This window comes from Trichomycterus rosablanca, chromosome 18 (assembly GCF_030014385.1).
Source record: "Trichomycterus rosablanca isolate fTriRos1 chromosome 18, fTriRos1.hap1, whole genome shotgun sequence".
NCBI lineage: Eukaryota > Metazoa > Chordata > Actinopteri > Siluriformes > Trichomycteridae > Trichomycterus > Trichomycterus rosablanca.
In genome coordinates, this window is record NC_086005.1 from 28,938,741 (window position 1) to 28,961,110 (window position 22,370).

General features: G+C 46.7%; 2 protein-coding genes across 10 annotated transcripts; one reads left to right on the plus strand and one right to left on the minus strand.

Annotated features, from left to right (window-relative positions):
* The first annotated feature begins 1,145 nt into the window (after nt 1-1,145).
* Nucleotides 1,146-16,680, plus strand: LOC134332327 (inactive serine/threonine-protein kinase TEX14-like). 8 transcript variants are annotated; one of them, XM_063013927.1, is made up of 27 exons: nt 1,146-1,196; nt 2,035-2,184; nt 2,299-2,413; nt 3,086-3,251; nt 3,419-3,558; nt 3,753-3,834; nt 3,995-4,128; nt 5,078-5,176; nt 5,313-5,436; nt 5,840-6,018; nt 6,199-6,347; nt 6,445-6,635; nt 6,707-6,803; nt 6,911-7,458; nt 7,555-7,657; nt 7,839-8,003; nt 8,726-8,799; nt 8,962-9,072; nt 9,206-9,284; nt 9,512-9,587; nt 9,684-9,829; nt 9,933-10,090; nt 10,208-10,437; nt 10,520-10,621; nt 10,712-10,845; nt 11,343-11,409; nt 16,479-16,680. In XM_063013927.1, the coding sequence occupies exons 2-27, from the start codon at nt 2,055-2,057 to the stop codon at nt 16,495-16,497; spliced, it is 3,618 nt and encodes a 1,205-aa protein (XP_062869997.1). In that variant the 5' UTR covers nt 1,146-1,196; nt 2,035-2,054; the 3' UTR covers nt 16,498-16,680. The 8 variants fall into 8 exon arrangements, with proteins under 8 accessions (XP_062869997.1, XP_062869998.1, XP_062869991.1 ...); XM_063013928.1 differs by lacking the exon at nt 16,479-16,680 and adding an exon at nt 15,760-15,843; XM_063013921.1 differs by lacking the exon at nt 16,479-16,680 and adding an exon at nt 13,469-13,858.
* Nucleotides 15,853-21,405, minus strand: ska2 (spindle and kinetochore associated complex subunit 2). Of its 2 annotated transcripts, none has more exons than XM_063013931.1 (7): nt 21,364-21,405; nt 19,091-19,180; nt 18,800-18,976; nt 18,355-18,429; nt 17,585-17,621; nt 17,218-17,353; nt 15,853-16,607 (listed from the first exon to the last, which is right to left on the minus strand). In XM_063013931.1, exons 1-7 carry the CDS (start codon nt 21,394-21,396, stop codon nt 16,475-16,477), a joined length of 681 nt encoding a protein of 226 aa, XP_062870001.1. In that variant the 5' UTR covers nt 21,397-21,405; the 3' UTR covers nt 15,853-16,474. The 2 variants fall into 2 exon arrangements, with proteins under 2 accessions (XP_062870001.1, XP_062870000.1); XM_063013930.1 differs by having other exon boundaries at nt 15,853-16,610.
* Nucleotides 21,406-22,370: the final 965 nt, after the last annotated feature.

The window sequence follows — 22,370 nt, forward strand, 5'->3', positions numbered from 1 at the left end:
TCAACAACAGACACATTTATTCTGAAAGCTGAGTATTCATTGAGGACTGATTTATACATAGTTTACACAATCAGTTTTTCAGATTTGACAAAGAAAAGTATCACAGACGTTGTGATTAAATACTACTGTAATAGTGCCAAGTGCCAAACTGCAGCTTTACTGAAAATTACAGTTTCAAGAGGTAATATTAAGTGTAAGAACTGTTTACAGGGATAATCATTATAGCCAGAGCCGGCAGGGCAGTAGTATTTTTTTCAATGTTTCTCTCTACAGTAATCTGTTCTTCGCTATAATATTTGGTTCGTATATTTAAAATAAAGTGCATTAATTTGTTTGTTTATTAGGATTATAACGTCATGTTTTACACTTTGGTTTCATTCATGACAGGAACGGTAGTTACTCATTACACAAGATTCATCAGTTCACAAGTTTATATTGAACACACTCATGGACAATTTAGTGTCTCCAATTCACCTCACTTGCATGTCTTTGGACTGTGGGAGGAAACCGGAGCACCAGGAGGAAACCCACGCAGACACAAGGAGAACATAAAGTGCATTTAAAATAAAGTGCAGTTATAATGCATTAATTATATGCAAATGATAAGAATTGTTGTGGTTTCTATACTGACTTAACAATAGCAAAATTGAATATTTGTTACACCTTTTAATATTCTGCTACCAAACCACTTGACACATCTTTAACATCCAGAATAAGAAGTATTTTAAACAACTAAAAAAGTTTATATTTTCAGTGTTTGTGGAAGGACTGTGGGTTTTGTCAACAAAAGTGTAAACATTAAATACACACCTTTTAGTGAATGGAATGGTTTAAAACTGACATATTTTAAAACAAGTCGTGTTAGATATTAACTCATTATAATCGGGTTTATTGTTATTTTTATATTTATGTTTAGTGAATCACATCGCAGTAATACTGAATCATTTATAAACGACTCAGCGTGAATAGAGGTGGGTTTGATACGTAAAGATTACTGCTGAACAGCTGTACATACTGAATAGAAAATAACAAAAACTTTTATTATAAAACGTGAGTATTTTAACTTAAAATTTTAATTTTATAAGCACCCGTTATCCGGGTTTTTTTTGTGTTGATGCTTGAGTGCCGGAAAAGAGGTGGGAAAAGTAATAATAACGGTTAACGCTAGTTTTGTTCGTTATTTATTCGTTCTGAAGGTGAGAACTCATACATTTAAAAGTACATTTATACTTTATTTGGTTATTTATAAGTAAGTAATTCACGTTTTAAATGTTTTATTATTAACAGAATTAGAAAAGTGTGACTGTAATTAAACAATAAGCAGTAATTTAATGTTTTGTTGCTATGTGTGAAGTTGCTAAGATAACGTTAGCTGGGCGGCTAATTTATTAGCCACTCGGTCTTATATTTTAAATTAAATTAGATTAAAAAAAAAGCTTCCCTCACTTTTATTAACATATGATCCACATCTACGAGTTAATATCTGCCTTGTTTGGTTTATCTATTTAGAGTTCTATTGCTGCTGATGGAGTAGGTGTGGCAGAGCAGTACAGGCCCTAGGGACCTGGGTTCTATCTTCTCCTTCTGATCACGGTCTGTGAGGAATTTGGCATGTTCTCATTTCTCATTTGGCAGTTTTCTTTCTGGGTTCTTTGGTTTTTTAGCCATCAGAAATCATGCAGAAGGTGGGATGGCTTTCACCTGTATAAATCAGCTGGTACAAATGAATGAATGATTGTAGTTACATTGTTATATAGAATAAATATAATTTATTATGTAGTTATTTTTCATTTATTCATTCATTCAGAAAACCCATACAGCCGTGGGAAAACATGCCAAAGTTCTTACAGACACTGACTGGAGACAAAGATCAAACCCAGGTCCTCAGGACTGATCTTGCTGTGTGACACCCACTCACCAACCTGTCACCCTTTATAATCATTCAAAATTTAAAACATTCAATACAAATCGATAATGATGTAAATAATATCAGGTATCTGGTGAAGGTAACTGAAGATTAACTCTCCGCTGTAGGACTGTAAGGCGCTGCAGAGATGCCCACCTCGCCCCCTGTTCCCTGCCCTGTGCGGCTGGGCATGGTTAAAACCGGAGGTCTGCCTGCTCAGCTGCACCGAAACACCCGGGAGAGAAACGTCCACAAAGTAGAGAAGCTGCTAAAGAAAGGTAAATAATACAGAGGTTCACATTCAGGAGCAGTTTTGGTGAATGTGAAACTCGATCAGCTCTATTGAATAAACCGTGTGTATTTTGTGATTTCTGGTCTGTGTGCTGTTGTAGGTGTAGACGTGGACTGTGTGAACCATCTCGGACAGACGGCTCTGTTCTGTGCATCTCTGCTGGGTTTCACTGGTGTAGCAGAGTTGCTTCTTCAATACGGTGCCAACCCAAACCAGTACGCTAACAGCACATGGGTCAGGGCTGGAAACAGTCCAGCATTCATGTTAATCCGATTTAACCGTAATAAAGCGCTCTAACTGTGACTTACTGCGGTTATTTGGAGTCTATTCTGGTTTTGTGCTTCATAAATACAAAGTACAGTAAGATGTTTACCTACATTTATGTTATTTCTTTACTGTTGTGGGTTCGGTGGAGTCCTAGAGACATAAACGTGCCTAGTAGAATTTGCTCAGATCATGGTGTAGTGAGACACATCTGCTGAATTATATAACCATTACATTTGGTGAACAGCAGCAGTCTAGCGCAGAAAAGTTTGAATCTTAGCAGAGCTGCCGACCTGGCCAGGCATCCACATAAACACAATTGGGCGTGTTCGAGGGAGGGAAGGCCGGACGGGGTCTCTTCCAGCTGCAGCTGTGATATGCACCTGTGCAGGTTGTCGGGGTGGATCACATGGAGTCACATTAACGTTAAGCGGCTGCAGATTGGACGTGTGTCGTAGTGAACACGTGGTGATCCGGCTCTCCTCAATCAGATTGGAGGTCGTGCAAGCAGCAGCGGATTCACAATCAGGAATTGGATATGACCAAATTGGGAGAAAGTGATTGATTAATTAAAGAAAGGTGCACGCTGTGATAATGATTGTTCTTGTGGTGTGTGGTCTCAGTCGGTGTGATGACAGGAGCACTCCGGTGCACGCCGCCGTCTTCTCCTGTAACCCGCGGTTACTCAGCGAGCTTCTGGATGCTGGAGGAGATTTACGGCTCCATGATGATCAGGGCAGGACTCCCAGAGACTGGGCTGACATCGGAGCTCAGGAACACAGTGCCAGAGTGAGGAACCTAAGATAATAGTCTCCTAACTGTAACTGACTAATGTACATATATGCTATAGGGCCAAAAGTATCCGGACACTCACAGTGAGCTTATTGGACACTCTGACCCCTGTGCTTCATTCAGTTCTGATGTTGCATTTTGTCTGTGATGTGACTGTGATGTAGATGCTGGAGTTTCTGAAGAGCTGTGCTTCACATATGAAGATTTTATCTCAGTCTCACTCACCCAGAGCAGCTCCCCTCAGTCCAGGTTCCTCCAAAACTCTCCTGCGCTCGCCCTCACTCCTGCAGCTCCTCAGACCCGGGTGAGTAACGCCCTGCATTTCACTTTCATTTGAAGTGACACGATAGCGCCAGCTGCTCGATCCACCGGAGTACAACAACCGACTTCTCGGAAGGAACCGTAAAGCTTTTGCACAGCTTTGTGTTTTATCTCGATCATTTCCATGCTGAATGCTAAATGCATTGCTGTGATTTAACAGTTTGAGGTTCTGTTCAGGGGATCTGATCACATGATCAACAGGAACCCGAGGCTGAAGGCGTCCGCGTGTGACACGGTGCAGTGCTTCGGGTTCGGAAAGGTGAGTGTCGGATCCCGTCTGATCTTTTCTGATGCACCGTTTCCACATCATGGATCAGAGCGGATCAGAGCGGGTCATGTAGCTGCAGTAATGTGTTCAGTGTTCTGATACGGTCTCGATGAAATCAAATAAACCTTCTGCTGTTTCTGATGTTCCACAGATGTGTGTGGAGAAGAAGCAGCTTCCTGTAGGCGTCCTGGCCTCGCTGCCGTTGATTCCGGAGTCGGAACTCTTACAGGCTGATGACGAAGCGCTTCATGCTTTTGCATGCGGCTCCTTCATGCAGCTGATCAAGTACGAGCTCCGTCCCTCCTCCGTCCAGTCACGCTTATGTTTCCTGTTTTCATATTTTCATGGAAAGAGGGAAACACGTCGGGGCAGGTCGTGTGTCTCCTCACTGCACCTCCGCTGGTCCTGTTCATCTCTCTAAAACACAGACCAAGCAGAATTCATGGAACAAAAAGAATCAGACAGGTTAAATAAGGTGTATTTGATTATTTTCAATCTTAGGAAGATGTAGGATGACCCACCATCTGCTGTAAGGAGATCAGGGTCCAGTCCTCGCCTCTGGTCCACATGGGTTGAACTAAAGTGCACCGATTTCCTCTTATCGTCTAAAAATGTGCACATTTACAGAAACACAGGTGCAGGTTTATTTTATAGCACACTATGCCCTCTGTAAATCATCCACCACTCGATCAGGTGCGGTTGCCTCAACCAGCCAGCAGAGGTCGCATTCGAGGCAGCAGTGAGAAACCATATTGACCATCCCGCCCTCCAAAACGGCCAATTGCGCCTGTTAGGTGGCCGGTAAGGTCGGCAGCACAGAAGAGCTCAAACTCTCAGCTCTCAGGCCGCGCACTAGCGCATTACAGCATTATGCTGCATTTCTACTAACCGCTTCATCTCATTTTATGATATAAATTGGCAATTTTTTACATTTCTGCAAAAGTGTCTTGCTTCGCCCCAGACCACATCCTGTGAGCTACACTGTGTGTATCTATACCATTTAAAGAGCAAGAAGTAGACATACTGTTTAGTACACTACAGTTCTATTTTGAAGACAGTTGATTTTCAGTGTATTACAAGACAACCTTCTTTAATGGTAATTTAAAGCAGCAGGTTCTTCTGTACCTAGTGTTTTTGTACCCAGGACCCATGTCTCTGCACCCCACCGTCACTTCGCACCCATTTTTTTCAGCCAGAGAGCGACACAGCTGTGAGTTTGTCTTTGTGCCCACAGTTACAGTTGGAGAGGAAGCCGTGTCACCGTGAAAGAGCTGCAGCACGTGCGGAAACACGACTACCAGGACCTGCTCATCACAGAACTGCAGCACTGCTGGTAATAATCTGGTAATCTGGGAATAATGGTGGATGGGATAGGATTGGGGGTGCTCCAGACCCCTCAGGTCCTCAGGACTCTTGGTGAACGTATAGCTTGTTTTTTTGATGTGATCTATATCATGTGTGTGTTGTAGTCACCTGTTTCACTCTCACCTGCTGCAGCTGATGGCAGTGAGCGTGTCCACAGATCTACTGCAAACCAGACTGGTGTACGAGCGGGTGCACGTGGGCTCACTGTACACGCTCCTCTATCACAAGGTAACAAACACCTGAAACAGGTGCCCCGATTCATCCCAAACCTACCAAACCATGCCTTTAGGGAGCTCACTGACATGCTGGAAGAGCAAACTGCTGCCTTAATGTTAGACGTGTATCCCAGTGTGATCATTTGCAATCAAGGATCCATCAGATGCTCAGGCAGCTATCCTGCACCCTATGCACCACTCGTGCTGGCACCTCCACCAGCCAGCAGGGGTCACATTTGCAGCAGCATTAAGCAACCCCATCAACCCTCGCTCCCTCAGGTGTGCCCTACCTGCCCTCGAGTGCTGTATTCTGACTTGATGTTGTCCACTAGTACCTTGATTAATGATGTTAGTGATATGAGAAACCCATGTGCCCATTACTCGTGTGTGTGTGTGTGTGTTTGTGTGTGCACCAGCGAGCTGAATTCCCAGTCCTGCAGGTGTGTGAGATGTTATTAACGCTGCTACAGGTGTGTGAGGCTCTGCTGTACCTGCACACTCGCTCTCTGGTGCTGCGATCTCTCTCCTCACACTCCGTCATCATCGTACACCCCGGAGTCGCCAAGGTCACCAACCTCGGCTTCATCACGCCCAGGTCGGCGCAGCACCCACACCCACTCCCACACACCCCCCCACAGTACCTGCTGCACCACTGCGCCGCCACACCTACCAATCAGCTGGAGCGGAAAAGTCACAGCACAGTTCAGACGCTTCAGACATAAATCTGCAGCGTTAAGATCTCAGTTTCATTCGTGCGTGTGTTTTGTTCATGCAGTGATGGTGGTCAGATCCGCAGCGCATCCCTTCTCCCCATCCCGCTCATGCTCTGTAACTGGGCGGCTCCGGAAGTGATCCGAAATAACTCCTGCACAGGAAAAGCTGATCTGTACAGCATGTGTGCTCTTATACAGGAAGTTTATACTGGTACACACACACACACACACACACGCACAGATAGACTACATAAACAAAAGTACTCAGACACCCGCTCTGATGCGTGTGTGTGTGTGTGTGTGTGTAGACGCAGTACCGTGGGGTCCCGTAGATCCACACTGGATAAAGCAGGCTGCAGACGCAGGTCAGGCTCTGTGCGCGGACCCCGCGGTGCCTCAGCCGTATTACGACCTGCTGCTGACCGGCCTGAATCCTCGAGCTGGGGATCGAACCTGCAGCCTTCAGGATCTGAGGTACACACTGCGCTCCGACCTCAAGGTGAGTACCGGTCGGCTTACCGAAGCACGAGCCTCACGGGAGCAACTGAAACCTGGTTATGGTATCAACAGGAGCTAAACCAGAGGGAGGGGAGGAGGGCAGGACGCCCCCTAGAGGTCAGAGCCAGAACCGATAGGTGGAGCACAGAGGCCCAGCCTGAGCAGCCAGGTGAGATCCTGTAGTTTAGTTGTGAAATGCTCCCAGCCCCAGCTCTTTCCCTGTCGCGGTTATTTGTTACCTTGCTTGTTTCTGTTATTTTGGCCACTAATTTACAGGGGTTCACTGTGCAACTGTGCAATATTCTGTACATCCAGATTCCCCCCCGACAGATCAGCCACCGCTGGAGCGAGAGATTCTGCAGCACCTCGACAGCTTCCTGGAGAAAGAAAGAGAAGAAACCGAGAGCAGCGCGTCCACCACTCAGCTCGTTCGGGACATCCTCCCCCTGGATGAGTGGCGTCTGTCCCCCCGTCCTCCTTCAGAACCGCCCGAGGGGGAGACGGAGACGGAGGAGGACGAGCATCCCTCCGTCTCCGAGCACATCAGCTCCATCGTCCTGAACCTGAAGGTCTCTCGGGTCCTGATGCAGCAGGCCGAGAGCGGCCTGGAGCTCGCCGAGCCGAGGATCATGGGAAATCCGCGCCCCGACTGCCCGCGCTTCGACGAGGTGGACGGTTTCGGCTGGCGCACGGAGAGAAAGGTGGAGGTGCTGAAAGCGGTCGGACCGCCACCCGTGTACAGACCGGGTCTGGGGTTCCAGGAGACCGAGGAGGAGGTCAGTGAGTTCTGCTCCGCCGGAGAGGGAAGCTTCGATAGCTCAGAGGTATTTGTTTCCTCTTCATGCCGTCATATCCAGTTCTCACCCACTGCTGGTCATGTAGTGCATGTAGGATGATGGAATGATGATGATGTTTCTCAGGGAGACGGAGGTGGGAGTGAGGAGCAGCTCTGTGGTTCCAGGTTTTATCAGTCAGACGTTCATCACGTGGAGGAGGAACAGCAGCGTGCTCCCACATGGACCAGTAAGATCTCAACACACTACAGTTTACATACACTACCTTACACACCACAACTTTACCCTTTCATCACCACTTTATCCTGCTCAGGGTCCCGGTGGGTCCAGTTTCAGAAGTATTCATTCGTTCATCAGAGCTCATCAGGGTAAATGAATGTATTTAATGATTGGTACCGTTACCTGAGCAGGTGAGGTAAGAGCAGCAGTGGCGCGGATGGCACGGGGTCTCCTGGGCACTGCCACAGCAGTGAGTGTAAGCAGTGGTGAGAGTGAGGAGGTGCAGGAGCAACGGCGCCAACTGGTGGACGTGCAGGAGAACACAGAGCTGGAGCAACTGTTCAGGAGCTTTGCAGGTGGAGCAGAATCTGGATTATCTGGATAGATGGATGGATGTTAGATGGATGGATGGATGGATGTTAGATGGATGGATGGATGGATGGATTGTTGAATGGATGGATGAATGGATGGATGTTAGATGGATGGATGGATGGATGGATGGATGGATGGATGGATGGTTGGATGGATGGATAGATTGTTGGATGGATGGATGGATGGATGGATAGATTGTTGGATGGATGGTTGGATGGATAGATTGTTGGATGGATGGATGGATGGATAGATTGTTGGATGGATGGATGGATGGATGGATGGATGGATGGATGGATAGATTGTTGGATGGATGGTTGGATGGATGGATGGATGGATGGATGGATAGATTGTTGGATGGATGGATGGATGGTTGGATGGATGGATGGATGGATAGATTGTTGGATGGATGGATGGATGGATGGATAGATTGTTGGATGGATGGTTGGATGGATAGATTGTTGGATGGATGGATGGATGGATAGATTGTTGGATGGATGGTTGGATGGATGGATGGATGGATGGATGGATGGATGGATAGATTGTTGGATGGATGGTTGGATGGATGGATGGATGGATGGATGGATAGATTGTTGGATGGATGGATGGATGGTTGGATGGATGGATGGATGGATAGATTGTTGGATGGATGGATGGATAGATGGATGGATGGATGGATGCTCAGTATCCTGGTTCTCCTGTACTGTAGGTATTGGGAGTGATAGTGAGGAGAACACAGACTTCTACACCATCAATCACACCAAAGATCTCAACCACCAGCAGGTAAACCTTCATACACCCTACAGTCAGAAGTATGTGGACGCCCCTTTTAATTACTGAAATCAGATGTTCACCAAGCTTTTGATCAGGTGTCCACATACTTTTGTCCATATAGTAAAGTTCCCATTCAGTGCTTCACTGTTAAAATCTGATCATGTGACTCAGGAGGACAGATCAGAATCTGACCACACTCCATCACCACTGGAACCGTCCAGCATTTTCTACACACCAGCTCACGACATGGAGGATCTGGACCGTACAGAGGAGCGCTCGCAGGTGTGTTTATTACCATCCTCACGTACCATCCTGATCAGACTGTTCCACCCTACTGCCTGCACAGAAATGAACGAGATGTAATTACTGTCAGAAGGACGAGTGGAGCTTCTGTGTGAACGTGTTTCTGTTCCAGACTCTAAGTTCTGAGGAGGACCCGGATGTGACGATGGAGGTGTGTCGCCCTGCCACGCCCGCCGAGACTGTTTTCACAGGTTTCGTTTGTGACTTGTTGATGTGCTAGCGTTTATTTTTTTTTACTGGTGAATGTGTGGAAAATCAGATGAGTTCTGGAACATAATGGTCCTGGTGTGGAACTGGGGATGAGTTATATAAACACATGGCTAGTTTAATGTTCTTTAAATAACTACATGCTGAGATCTGAAGTGGATTCCAATATTAGTTCTAAACCTGCACACTTTTATTCACCTGCTCTGTTAAGACCCACCAGCCTCTGAGGAACAGGACCAGACTGATGCAGTACCAGAACCAGAACCAGGGTCCACTCACAGCACCAGGTACCCATCTGCAGATGTTAACTAAATAAAAAAGTAATAAGTCATTTTATATTTAATTGACTTAGAAATTGTGGCACTAATAAACGTGTGTGTGAGGAGCGGTCATGTGACCGATATAGCCGAGATCTCCAGCATCGCCTGTTCACCTGCACAGTACCTGGAATGGGCGGGGCTAGCAGGAGCCCCTCCCAGCACACGCGGCACACGCCTCCCACCGTGCAACAGCACCCCACGTAGTCCAGGTACGCTCACAGGTACACAGACGGGAATCTACGTCTATGCTGTATGTATTCATGATCATGGTTACTGATGAGTGATTGTGTGTGTGTGTGTGTGTGTGTGTAGTGGGTCATGGTCGTAGCGCCCCCCAGAGGGAGGTATGTGGTACCACACCTGTTCCGTACCCGCACTCCCTGGCTGAGACGTCTCTGTGGGGCAGCGCTGCATCTCCGTCCTCCACCCAAACCTACAACACCGCCAGACCGGAGAGCACGGTGAGCACGGTGAGTACGGTCCACTCCTGAGGTCTGACTCCACCCACAACACACACCTTAGACATAATCGTCCACAACCGTCTCCTGTCCACGATAATAACCCAAAAACATTTCTGGTGTATTTAGGTGAATCGGTCTCCTGAGGTGAGGGATTCTATTCAGGAGGATTCAGACACACCAACAACTGGCAACCCAGAGTTCACTACAGCCAGCTCAGGGGTCAGACACACCTCAGACAGCAGCAGCCAGAACCACACGACCGGAATATCAGCAGTACAGAGCGACGCCCCCCCACAACGTGGAGATGAAGATAAATCCTCCTCCATCGCCCCCCAGGGTCTGGAGGAGAGCAGAAGGTAACGTCCCGTATATTAATGTATATTTCTGATCCACTCCGACTGTTCGAGTTCGAGTGTCGATGTTCTGACCCCCCTGCAGAGCTCACACCACCCTGGACGAGGAACTGCGGGACCTCCTGGAGAACCTGGACACCCAGAGGAGCTCACAGAGACCTGAAAGCTTCAGCGAGCACAGGCTGGGGTACGATCTTCCACCACACCACGTTCAGGATGGTGGAACACGCGCTCAGGGTTCATGTGTGTGTGTGTGTGTGTGTGTGTGTGTGTGTAGACTCACCAGAGAGGAGGAAGGAGAAGGAAATGAGAAGATTATGGAGCTTCTGGAGGAGAGTGGATGTCCAGCAGGAGACGGCAGTGAGGGAGCAGCGTGGAGCGAAACACACTGGACTGAACCGCTCACCACAGGTCCTTCATCCACACAGACTAAAGTATTGGGACACCCGACCGTGAGCGTGTTCCAAAACCGTGTGCGTTTATATTTCCTCCGTAGCTTTAATATCATCCGCTCTACTGGGAAGCCTTTGTATAAGACTTTGAAGTGTGTCTGTGGGAATCTGTGCCCATTCAGGCACTGATTTTGGAACGGAAGAGAGGACCAGGCTCATGATCCAAGATTAATCCATCCCAAGAGTGTGAAGCTGGGTTGAGTGTTCACCAGGGCTCTGTGTAGAGCTCACTTTGTGCTAATCAGGCTGACAGAGAAACAGGACTTCCCCAAACTGTTGTCTCATTGTTTAAAGCATGTTGTCTACCTTATATTATTTTTATACGATTTGAATTTAAATATCAGGAGGGTGTCCACATACTTCTAGCCATACAATGCACCTACGCATTCTGTTTATATTGATGTACACATCCTGCGTTCCAACTGTGCTTTACTTTACTGTGTTTACATCCTGTAGGAAACATGAATGAACAGGGAGAGAAAATCGAGGGAGCGAGCCACGCCCTCCTGAACAAACCCCACAGGTACCAAACTAATATATTTAAAAGTATATACAGTGTATCACAAAAGTGAGTACACCCCTCACATTTATGCAGATATTTAAGTATATCTTTTCATGGGACAACACTGACAAAATGACACTTTGACACAATGAAAAGTAGTCTGTGTGCAGCTTATATAACAGTGTAAATTTATTCTTCCCTCAAAATAACTCAATATACAGCCATTAATGTCTAAACCACCGGCAACAAAAGTGAGTACACCCCTTAGTGAAAGTTCCTGAAGTGTCAATATTTTGTGTGGCCACCATTATTTCCAAGAACTGCCTTAACTCTCCTGGGCATGGAGTTTACCAGAGCTTCACAGGTTGCCACTGGAATGCTTTTCCACTCCTCCATGACGACATCACGGAGCTGGCGGATATTCGAGACTTTGCGCTCCTCCACCTTCCGCTTGAGGATGCCCCAAAGATGTTCTACTGGGTTTAGGTCTGGAGACATGCTTGGCCAGTCCATCACCTTTACCCTCAGCCTCTTCAATAAAGCAGTGGTCGTCTTAGAGGTGTGTTTGGGGTCATTATCATGCTGGAACACTGCCCTGCGACCCAGTTTCCGGAGGGAGGGGATCATGCTCTGCTTCAGTATTTCCCAGTACATATTGGAGTTCATGTGTCCCTCAATGAAATGTAACTCCCCAACACCTGCTGCACTCATGCAGCCCCAGACCATGGCATTCCCACCACCATGCTTGACTGTAGGCATGACACACTTATCTTTGTACTCCTCACCTGATTGCCGCCACACATGCTTGAGACCATCTGAACCAAACAAATTAATCTTGGTCTCATCAGACCATAGGACATGGTTCCAGTAATCCATGTCCTTTGTTGACATGTCTTCAGCAAACTGTTTGCGGGCTTTCTTGTGTAGAGACTTCAGAAGAGGCTTCCTTCTGGGGTGACAGCCATGCAGACCAATTTGATGTAGTGTGCGGCGTATGGTCTGAGCACTGACAGGCTGACCCCCCACCTTTTCAATCTCTGCAGCAATGCTGACAGCACTCCTGCGCCTATCTTTCAAAGACAGCAGTTGGATGTGACGCTGAGCACGTGCACTCAGCTTCTTTGGACGACCAACACGAGGTCTGTTCTGAGTGGACCCTGCTCTTTTAAAACGCTGGATGATCTTGGCCACTGTGCTGCAGCTCAGTTTCAGGGTGTTGGCAATGTTCTTGTAGCCTTGGCCATCTTCATGTAGCGCAACAATTCGTCTTTTAAGATCCTCAGAGAGTTCTTTGCCATGAGGTGCCATGTTGGAACTTTCAGTGACCAGTATGAGAGAGTGTGAGAGCTGTACTACTAAATTGAACACACCTGCTCCCTATGCACACCTGAGACCTAGTAACACTAACAAATCACATGACATTTTGGAGGGAAAATGACAAGCAGTGCTCAATTTGGACATTTAGGGGTGTAGTCTCTTAGGGGTGTACTCACTTTTGTTGCCAGTGGTTTAGACATTAATGGCTGTATATTGAGTTATTTTGAGGGAAGAATAAATGTACACTGTTATATAAGCTGCACACAGATTACTTTTCATTGTGTCAAAGTGTCATTTTGTCAGTGTTGTCCCATGAAAAGATATACTTAAATATCTGCAGAAATGTGAGGGGTGTACTCACTTTTGTGATACACTGTATATATATAACGTTTGTAGAGCTCAGCCTTTAGTCTAAAATATGAAGCTCTTTGATCTGTGTTGATTTGTTCTCTGTCTGAACTGAAATGACACCCTAAATAAATCAGAATTTACTTTGCCCCTAGAGGGGGGGCTGTATTTAAAATGTTGGGGTACTCAGGGGGTCAATGGAAAATCTGATTCACTGATCCTGAAGCTCTAGGTTCTGTTCTTTCCAAAACACGACGCTCCTGTCAGTACCGTTACCATCCTAAACCCGTGCAGGCTCGAACCCGGGCTGGTGGGTTCAAAGTATTAATGCTGTATCACTAGAATGTTTTACTCACCAGGTCAGGACTGAAACAGCCTCATTCTTTTTCTTATTTGTTGTTTCTTTGATGAACAGAGTGATTATTTTGGAGAACACGCCCATCCAGAGTGACCCCGCCACACCCCACCCCAGTGATCGATCATAAAGGTTCCCGATCACATGTGTACTGTACAAACCACCGATCAATACCGAGCGTACAGGCTCATCTGTGTTTCTGTCCTCACCTCACACTGTTCCTACGACTTCAGCAGGTTCTTCACCGTTGGATGAACTGACTCCAGTATTTTTAGTTTTGATCTCTTTAAGATTCCTCACCCAAAAAATGCGACTTTTATAACGTAGTTTAAGTGAATTATTTAATACGAGTTCCTTTGAACAGCAGCGTAATGAGATTCGTACCGCCGATGTTCAAAACACAACAACATTCCTGTAACAACTGTTTAATAAATGTTTATTAGAACTCAAGCTTTGATCTGTCTGATCTAAACAACACAACACCGAATTAACATCAAAATTACACCTAATATACAAAACATCAAACAATAAATAAAACAGTTCAGTGGAAATTCTGAACAACTACTGAAAAGTTGGACCATCATCATAAAATCATCATCATCTGCTGAAGGGAAAAATACATTTTACTCTCTCTGTACAAAAATAGTGCAGCTGATCAGATAGTCGTGTTCTCTCGTTACCTTCATTACAGCACATGTACAGTGTATCACAAAAGTGAGTACACCCCTCACATTTCTGCAAATATTTCATTATATCTTTTCATGGGACAACACTATAGACATGAAACTTGGATATAACTTAGAGTAGTCAGTGTACAGCTTGTATAGCAGTGTAGATTTACTGTCTTCTGAAAATAACTCAACACACAGCCATTAATGTCTAAATAGCTGGCAACATAAGTGAGTACACCCCACAGTGAACATGTCCAAATTGTGCCCAAATGTGTCGTTGTCCCTCCCTGGTGTCATGTGTCAAGGTCCCAGGTGTAAATGGGGAGCAGGGCTGTTAAATTTGGTGTTTTGGGTACAATTCTCTCATACTGGCCACTGGATATTGAACATGGCACCTCATGGCAAAGAACTCTCTGAGGATGTGAGAAATATAATTGTTGCTCTCCACAAAGATGGCCTGGGCTATAAGAAGATTGCTAACACCCTGAAACTGAGCTACAGCATGGTGGCCAAGGTCATACAGCGGTTTTCCAGGACAGGTTCCACTCGGAACAGGCTTCGCCAGGGTCGACCAAAAAAGTTGAGTCCACGTGTTCGGCGTCATATCCAGAGGTTGGCTTTAAAAAATAGACACATCAGTGCTGCCAGCATTGCTGCAGAGGTTGAAGACGTGGGAGGTCAGCCTGTCAGTGCTCAGACCATACGCCGCACACTGCATCAACTCGGTCTGCATGGTCGTCATCCCAGAAGGAAGCTGACGCACAAGAAAGCCAGCAAACAGTTTGCTGAAGACAAGCAGTCCAAGAACATGGATTACTGGAATGCCCTGTGGTCTGACGAGACCAAGATAAACTTGTTTGGCTCAGATGGTGTCCAGCATGTGTGGCGGCGCCCTGGTGAGAAGTACCGAGACAACTGTATCTTGCCTACAGTCAAGCATGGTGGTGGTAGCATCATGGTCTTGGGCTGCATGAGTGTTGCTGGCACTGGGGAGCTGCAGTTCATTGAGGGAAACATGAATTCCAACATGTACTGTGACATTCTGAAACAGAGCATGATCCCCTCCCTTCGAAAACTGGGCCTCATGGCAGTTTTCCAACAGGATAACGACCCCAAACACAACCTTCAAGATGACAACTGCCTTGCTGAGGAAGCTGAAGGTAAAGGTGATGGACTAAACCCAATTGAGCACCTGTGGCGCATCCTCAAGTGGAAGGTGGAGGAGTTCAAGGTGTCTAACATCCACCAGCTCCGTGATGTCATCATGGAGGAGTGGAAGAGGATTCCAGTAGCAACCTGTGCAGCTCTGGTGAATTCCATGCCCAGGAGGGTTAAGGCAGTGATAATAATGGTGGTCACACAAAATATTGACACTTTGGGCACAATTTGGACATGTTCACTGTGGGGTGTACTCACTTATGTTGCAGCTATTTAGACATTAATGGCTGTGTGTTGAGTTATTTTCAGAAGACAGTAAATCTACACTGCTATACAAGTTGTACACTGACTACTCTAAGTTATATCCAAGTTTTATTTCTATAGTGTTGTCCCATGAAAAGATATAATAGAATATTTGCAGAAATGTGAGGGGTGTACTTACTTTTGTGATACACTGTATGTTGTTATTATATCTATTAACAGTACTGTAAATAAAACTGACCTCACGTTCACCTAACACAGGAAAATGTAGCAGGAACTCACACAACCGAACAGGATTCACCCCTCCACATACGCCCAAATAAACAGAAACAGAACCAGAGGACCGACTGCCTGTCCAGGATACAATGAATAAAATACTACAGATTTAAACAGTAGTACTTTGTTGACCCCCCCCCCCCCCCCCCGTGTGTAGGGTCTGAGACTCCCTCTGGTGGACTATAGTAAATTCACTCACACACACACACTCATTTACTGTCACGTAGACTTAAGAGTTGGAACTGGCGTTTTGAAATCCCGGCAGAGCCGCCGACGCGGTCACACAAACACGACTGGGCGTGTCTGAGGGAGGGAAGGTCGGACGGCGTCGATCACCGGGACCGGTCCGGGAGTCACATACGTGATACGGCTCTATGTGGGAAACCCAACACTGGTAGGTGATAAGAAGCGGCAGCAGAGAGGACACGTGGCGGAGGGGGCGTGTAATGATCCGAGTATCCTTAATCAGGTTGTGTAGGGAAGTGGATATGACTAAATTTGAGAGATATTTGGAAGAATTATATTTTGGAGACATTTAGACTGTAGTGAGTGTAAAGCTTCAGTATGGATCCTGTTTGACTGTCCTGCTGCTCCAGTATAAACCAGTCAAGACTGGTGCTCCCGACCTCCCAACCCCCCCCGAGCTTCTAATCTTTTAAGAGTTTATTCTGTAGCGTGAACGTTGGCGTCTCTGGTCTCCTCAGTCTCGTGAGGGCAGAGTGACGTGACCCTTCTTGTCCAGCTGGATGAGTGAGAGGTGCTGCAGGGTCCTGAGGGCGGAGTCACTCGGCTTCATGTTCAGCTTCTTCATCTTCTGCAGACTCAGAGCTGCTCTGCTGAACCAACAACCATCACAAACACCACAGTTACTGATCATCCACAATAAATGATTAATAATTCATTAAATGTGAGTGAACTACACGCGTCCATGAGAAACCGTCACACTACTGTGATAAATAACGCCACAGGGGCTTGGGAACACTTCTGAAAACCGTCGGCACACTACACAGGCCGCCGCGGTCACACAAATGGAAATCTGGACATCAGTTCAATACAGAAACACTTCGGAGTTCTCTGGCAGTGGAAACGTATGAAAAAGGACCATCCAGACTGTCATCAGTGAAAGGTGAGGATCGATGCTCACGGCATGGAAGTCGTGATTATTTCAGCAACCTGGCCTACGTCTCAGCCTCACAGACACAGAGCGCGTGTGCTTGACCGGCCTGCCTGCAGTCCAGACACGTCTCCTATTTACGATGTACTAACTGCTGGACGGTTAAGGTGCTGCAGGAGTGGTGCAACATCTTTCTATCCATGTGGCGGCGGGTCTAAAGAGGTGTCGGCGTCCCTGGTCGGTCTGGGTTTTGTGCGACTGGCCGGGACCGGAGACCCGAGTGGACGGGAGAGATTCTAAAAGGAACGTTTAATGCTCTCCATGTTCACCTGCTGCTCTCCGAGGAGAAGTGATCCATCAGCTGTCTGTACAGAACGTTCACCTCACTCAGCTTGACGCTTCCTCGAACGCTCCGTGGGACAGTTTCAAACTCGTCCTCGCTCACTTCCTCCGGCTTCTCCTGAGCTAAACACACACACACACACACACACACACACACACACACACACACACAAGCTTCAACATCAAACCTTCTCAACAAAGTTCTCAGAGACGTCAGTGTGGAAACCTTTCACTGACATCACACAGCCAGCGATCATGACCGGGTGTGACTTTAGTTCACTGGTTGGTTTAGTAACTAAGGGGGGGAGGGGATCAGCAGCAATAGAGGTTACATCTGGTTCCTTGCTGACTTACATTTGGATTCTTCTTGGCCGGGAGGTTCAGAGAGCACCTACGAGAAGAAGACAGAAGATAAACCTGGATTACGTGACGTCCATGGAGAAAATGAAGCTGAGGCGTGGAGACACGTTATACCCGGTTCTCGCTACACGATTGTTGCCCTGATTTTCGCTCGGCGGCCGGTCTGCGATCAAAACTCGGCTCTCAATCGCTAAGTGTGAACTATCCAACAACTCGATCCGACCGGCTCGAGATTTCTAAACATGTCAGATATCTGATCTGAGTCGCCTGACTGGCAATGAGTGCTGTGTCGAACAGCCAATGAGAACGCAGGATACGGTGTGAGGGGAAACGCAGGAGCGGAGTGTAAACAGGTGGTACAGGGGTGTAATATAGTTTATATCAGAATACATCAGCACACACACACACACACTTTACAGTATTTCTGACCTGATCGTCCTCTACTAAACACCCACGCTGCATTGCAAACGATATTTATTATCCTCCGACTCACTACAGAACAATCCATGCTGCTCACGTTGCCAAATCCACTCAGATTAACCTATTTTACCTACTTGTTTTTACGCTGCACATCAGCGCACAAACACTTTGATCTCTCGCTACTTGTTGACGTGCATTTTTGGACGTGGTGTCATTAAACCCCTCGTTTGGGAGAGCAGAGCAGCTCGCCTGCGATTCCAGTTGGTGATAGATGGTGTAGTGTGAGACCCCCCCCCCCCCCCCCCCCATCACCCATCAGTCGTGTAGTGTGAACTCGGCATTACCTGCACGGAGAGAGCCGAGACTGACGAACAGAGAGAATCTCGCGCCTCCTGCTCCTCCTCGCTCAGTGGAGGAACCTACGACAAAGCAGAGGAGCTCTCATCACCATCAGCACCAGCAATCATTTACATTTACGGCGTTCAGCAGACAGTGTACAGTCTAAGCAACTGGTGAACCTGGCAGTGGTGGGGCTTGAACCAGCAACCTTAACCGCTAGGCTACAACTATAATGGACAGTAACATCAGGATCCAGCGGTGTACAGTTTCACTCCATCAGGCTTCTGAACTATGAGCGCAGCCGAACTCGCCCTATGTACTTGGACACCAGCTCTAATCCACTGCAAGCCTCAGACTAAACAGCTTCACGGTTCACATCCTTACAAGAAGTCGAGCATGTCTCATCAGACGTGGTCCTGGTTCCGGTTCTCACCACCCTTCGGAACGTACCTCCACATCCGCCGTGCTCTGCAGCTCCTCCACCAGTCTGACCGTGCCGTTCAGGTGAGACCTGATGGAATCCATGGAGCGTTTCTGTTCGGCCGCGATGTCCTCCACCTGAGCGCACAGAGCCGCATGACGGGATTTAATCGCCGCTAACGTCTCCAGCAGCTGGACGGGGTTTCCCTGAAACACACACACACACACACACACACACACACACACACAGTTCAGAATCACTCACACCAGGATTCTATTTCACCAGCACGGTGATCACGACCGAGTTGTTGTGCTTCTCACCTCGACGGTGCCGCTGTCCCGGGCGCTCGTCACGAAATCGAACTTCAGACGTTTCTCCACATACTGGATATCAGCCTCGGCCTTCTGGAACTACAATCACACACGGTGTTACCATGTTATTATCACCTCCTGTTAGGGGGCGCCACATCCATAAACCTCCTCCTCACCATCCTCTCGTCCCTCTTCTGCACATGCTCAGACCGTCCCAATCTGACCTCCCGAACGTCCTACCTGCACCGTACCTCTAATAAACTCCTCCCTAATCTCACCCATCCTCATTGGCAGTGGTACCCTAGTGGTTAAGGTACTGGACTAGTAATCAGAAGATCACCACTGTCAGATTGCTGCTGTTGGGCCCTCGAGCAAGGCCCTTAGCCCTTAGAAATTGTAAATGTACCACCTCCAGGTTCAAATCATTCATAAAAATATCAGTGAACATAAGAAGTAGTCATTAAATAACACATTTTAGCAATAACCAGTAAGAGTGGACAGTGGGAGCCAGGTAGGTAAAGCTGTGGGTTTGAATCCCGGCCACTATTGGGCCTCTTCCATACAAGCTGGGATACCCTGACTGTACTCTAAACGCCTGTGTGTACAGTATATATGATAAATAAAGCAAACACTAAACCTATTGGTTAAATATTTCTTTTAAATTCTTGGATTGGTTTGATAAAATGACCCCGGACCACTAACAGGACTCTCACACACACACACACACACACACACACACACACACACACACGTATCGGACGTGCTGGGCTGTTTTCAGACGCTTTGACAATACTATTGCACTGCTAGCTGTGTGATACAGTAGTGCAATGAAGTCAGAGCTTCTGTAAACAGCACTGTGAGGGTCGTTTTGGGATGGGGGGGGTATGTATGGGGTAAATGAGCGTGAGTGTGAGAGGAACTCCAGGCCAATGCCCTTTTAACATTGCACTGCTTTCAAAACCCGGTCACCAGTAGTACAACATAAAAGGGGCACTGGACAGGCGGAGAGGTACAAACTGGGATCCTGCAGCAGGAGCATCAAAGCAAAACCGAGCGGCCCTCGGGGGTCCGTCAGTCATCGGAAAGAGCGTGCGAGTCCGGGGAGGGAGGGGAAGACGGGTGCAGTCTCTGTAGTCCTCCACCACTCCTACTGATACCTCAACCAGCCAGTAGGAGGCGCTGTCGGGGAGCAATTTTTAATCGGGCGGTTCCCCAGCTGTGTCTGTTGAGCCGCCGGTCAGGCCTGAATTAGGGTCTCCAAGGTCGGAGTGTTTCAAACGACCCACATTTTGTCCTTGCATCTTACCCTCTGTACAATCTGGTCCCACTGCGGTTTACAAGATGCAACATAATGCCTCCACAAGGGGGCGTTCATGTACAAGTTTAATTATTATTATTATTTTTCTCTGCGACCCTTAGCCCAGGGTTTGAAGAACCCGGTCCTGGATGATAGTCTGGTCTAGCACACAGGTTGTTGCACCACCAGAGCACCATGGATCCCGTTTCATCCCACGCTGTGTATTAACGTGCAGAACTAATACATGTACTAAACACACGTTTCATATGTTTGTGTTCCATAATTATCATAAAAGTCGTGTTGAATATCTGTGTGTATTATATCTGTGCTGGTCTGGCGGGTGGCACGGTCGCCTCACAGCAAGAAGGTCCTGGGTTCAGTTCCCAGGTGGAGCGGTCCGGGTCCTTTCATGTTCTCCCCGTGTCTGTGTGGGTTTCCTCCGGGAGCTCCGGTTTCCTCCCACAGGTGAATAGTTCATGAGTGTGTTTGATATTAAACCTGAACTGATGAATCGTGTGTGAGCAGTAACGACCCGTCCTGTCATGATGGAACCAGAGTGTAAAACATCACGTTATAATCATCATAAATAAATAATAAATAAACATGTCGGGTTCGGGAGCGCGCACGGCTCGTTCTGGTAAAGCGCGCGCTTTCAGGTGCGCGGGCACGGCCTCCGCGTGCACGCGCATCCCTCTCGTACTCCTCGTCCCCTCCGGAGCCTCGATTTAAAACATCTAATCACCAAAAGAGCTTAAATATCACCAGATAATCACATTAAATATAATATAAATCACCTCGCTTCAGTCGCTGGATGTGTTTGTGATCATTTCTCACCTCAGACACTCTCACAGCTGACAGGAACTAACCTTCATTTCACCACTCATAAATCTAACACATGATTCAACTCTGCGTTTAGAATAATAATGTTCACGTTCTGCATCTAAATCCCAGAATAAACAGTGCAGTGTAATAAACCTGAGCTCACCATGGCCTCCAGTTTATCCACTGCTGTCTCCATGTTGAATAGTTTACATTCCTGAGGCAGCGACCAGCAATCTAACTCCTCTCCGGATTGGTTCACCCGGTACAAACATCGGCCTCTGATTGGTCAGAAGCCAGCCCTCGTACCTAGAAAAAGGCGGGGTTTCCTGAGATTTCGTCGTAAATGCTGGGAGAATGTCAATAAAGCTCCATATTGAATTCAGTAGTGCACTACATAGTGTACAATGTCATAGATTCAGCGCCATATCTAGTGCACTACTTATGATATAGGAAGGTTGTTAAGACTTACCCACTGTTTGAAGAATGTCACCCCGAAACGCCTATTGGACGGTCAATTTTAAAAGCGATTTTTGTGTAAAAATGGATTATTATTATTATTATTATTAATTATTATTGTTATTGTTATTGTTATTATTATTGTTATCATTATTATCGTTATTATTATTGTTATTGTTATTGTTATTATTATTATTATTATTGTTATTATTATTATTATATAGCCTATTATATATATATTATATATTATATATATTATTATACAGCCAATCATGTCTGTATGTAGACGCTGACCGGTCGATAGCACCACTGGAGATTCAAACCCTGGATCTCAGCGATTTTTAAAACCTTTTTAAATAATCCAAATTCTATATTTTTCAGTGAATAAGCATAAATCTGCACATTTGAAATAAAAGGCCAACCATTTGTAAACATTTACATTTTTAGCATACACTTTTATCCAAAGCGACTTACAATTACAAACACAATTTTGAGCAATTGAGGGTTAAGGGCCTTGCTCAGGGGCCCAACAGTGGCAACTTGGCAGAGGTGGGGCTTGAACCAGCAACCTGCAGATAACTAGTCCAATACCTTAACCACTGAGCTATCACTGCCATAAATAACTAAGTTGAGCCATCTTTGCCAACTATTGCATCCTCAATTTTACTTTTGGTTGTTTAGCAAAGTTTTGACGCGTGTCCTGACCTAGGCATG

Excerpts from the sequence above, each read along its gene's own strand:
- LOC134332327 (XM_063013921.1), top strand. The coding sequence starts at position 2,055 with ATGCCCACCTCGCCCCCTGTTCCCTGCCCTGTGCGGCTGGGCATGGTT. Across the intron at positions 3,835-3,994 it reads AGTGCTTCGGGTTCGGAAAG|ATGTGTGTGGAGAAGAAGCA; the intron begins GTGAGTGTCGGA and ends GATGTTCCACAG. Across the intron at positions 9,830-9,932 it reads CAGCACCCCACGTAGTCCAG|TGGGTCATGGTCGTAGCGCC; the intron begins GTACGCTCACAG and ends GTGTGTGTGTAG.
- ska2 (XM_063013930.1), bottom strand. The coding sequence starts at position 21,396 with ATGGAGACAGCAGTGGATAAACTGGAGGCCATG. Across the intron at positions 19,181-21,363 it reads TGGATAAACTGGAGGCCATG|TTCCAGAAGGCCGAGGCTGA; the intron begins GTGAGCTCAGGT and ends GTGTGATTGTAG. Across the intron at positions 17,622-18,354 it reads TCTCGGCTCTCTCCGTGCAG|GTGCTCTCTGAACCTCCCGG; the intron begins GTAATGCCGAGT and ends TTCTTCTCGTAG.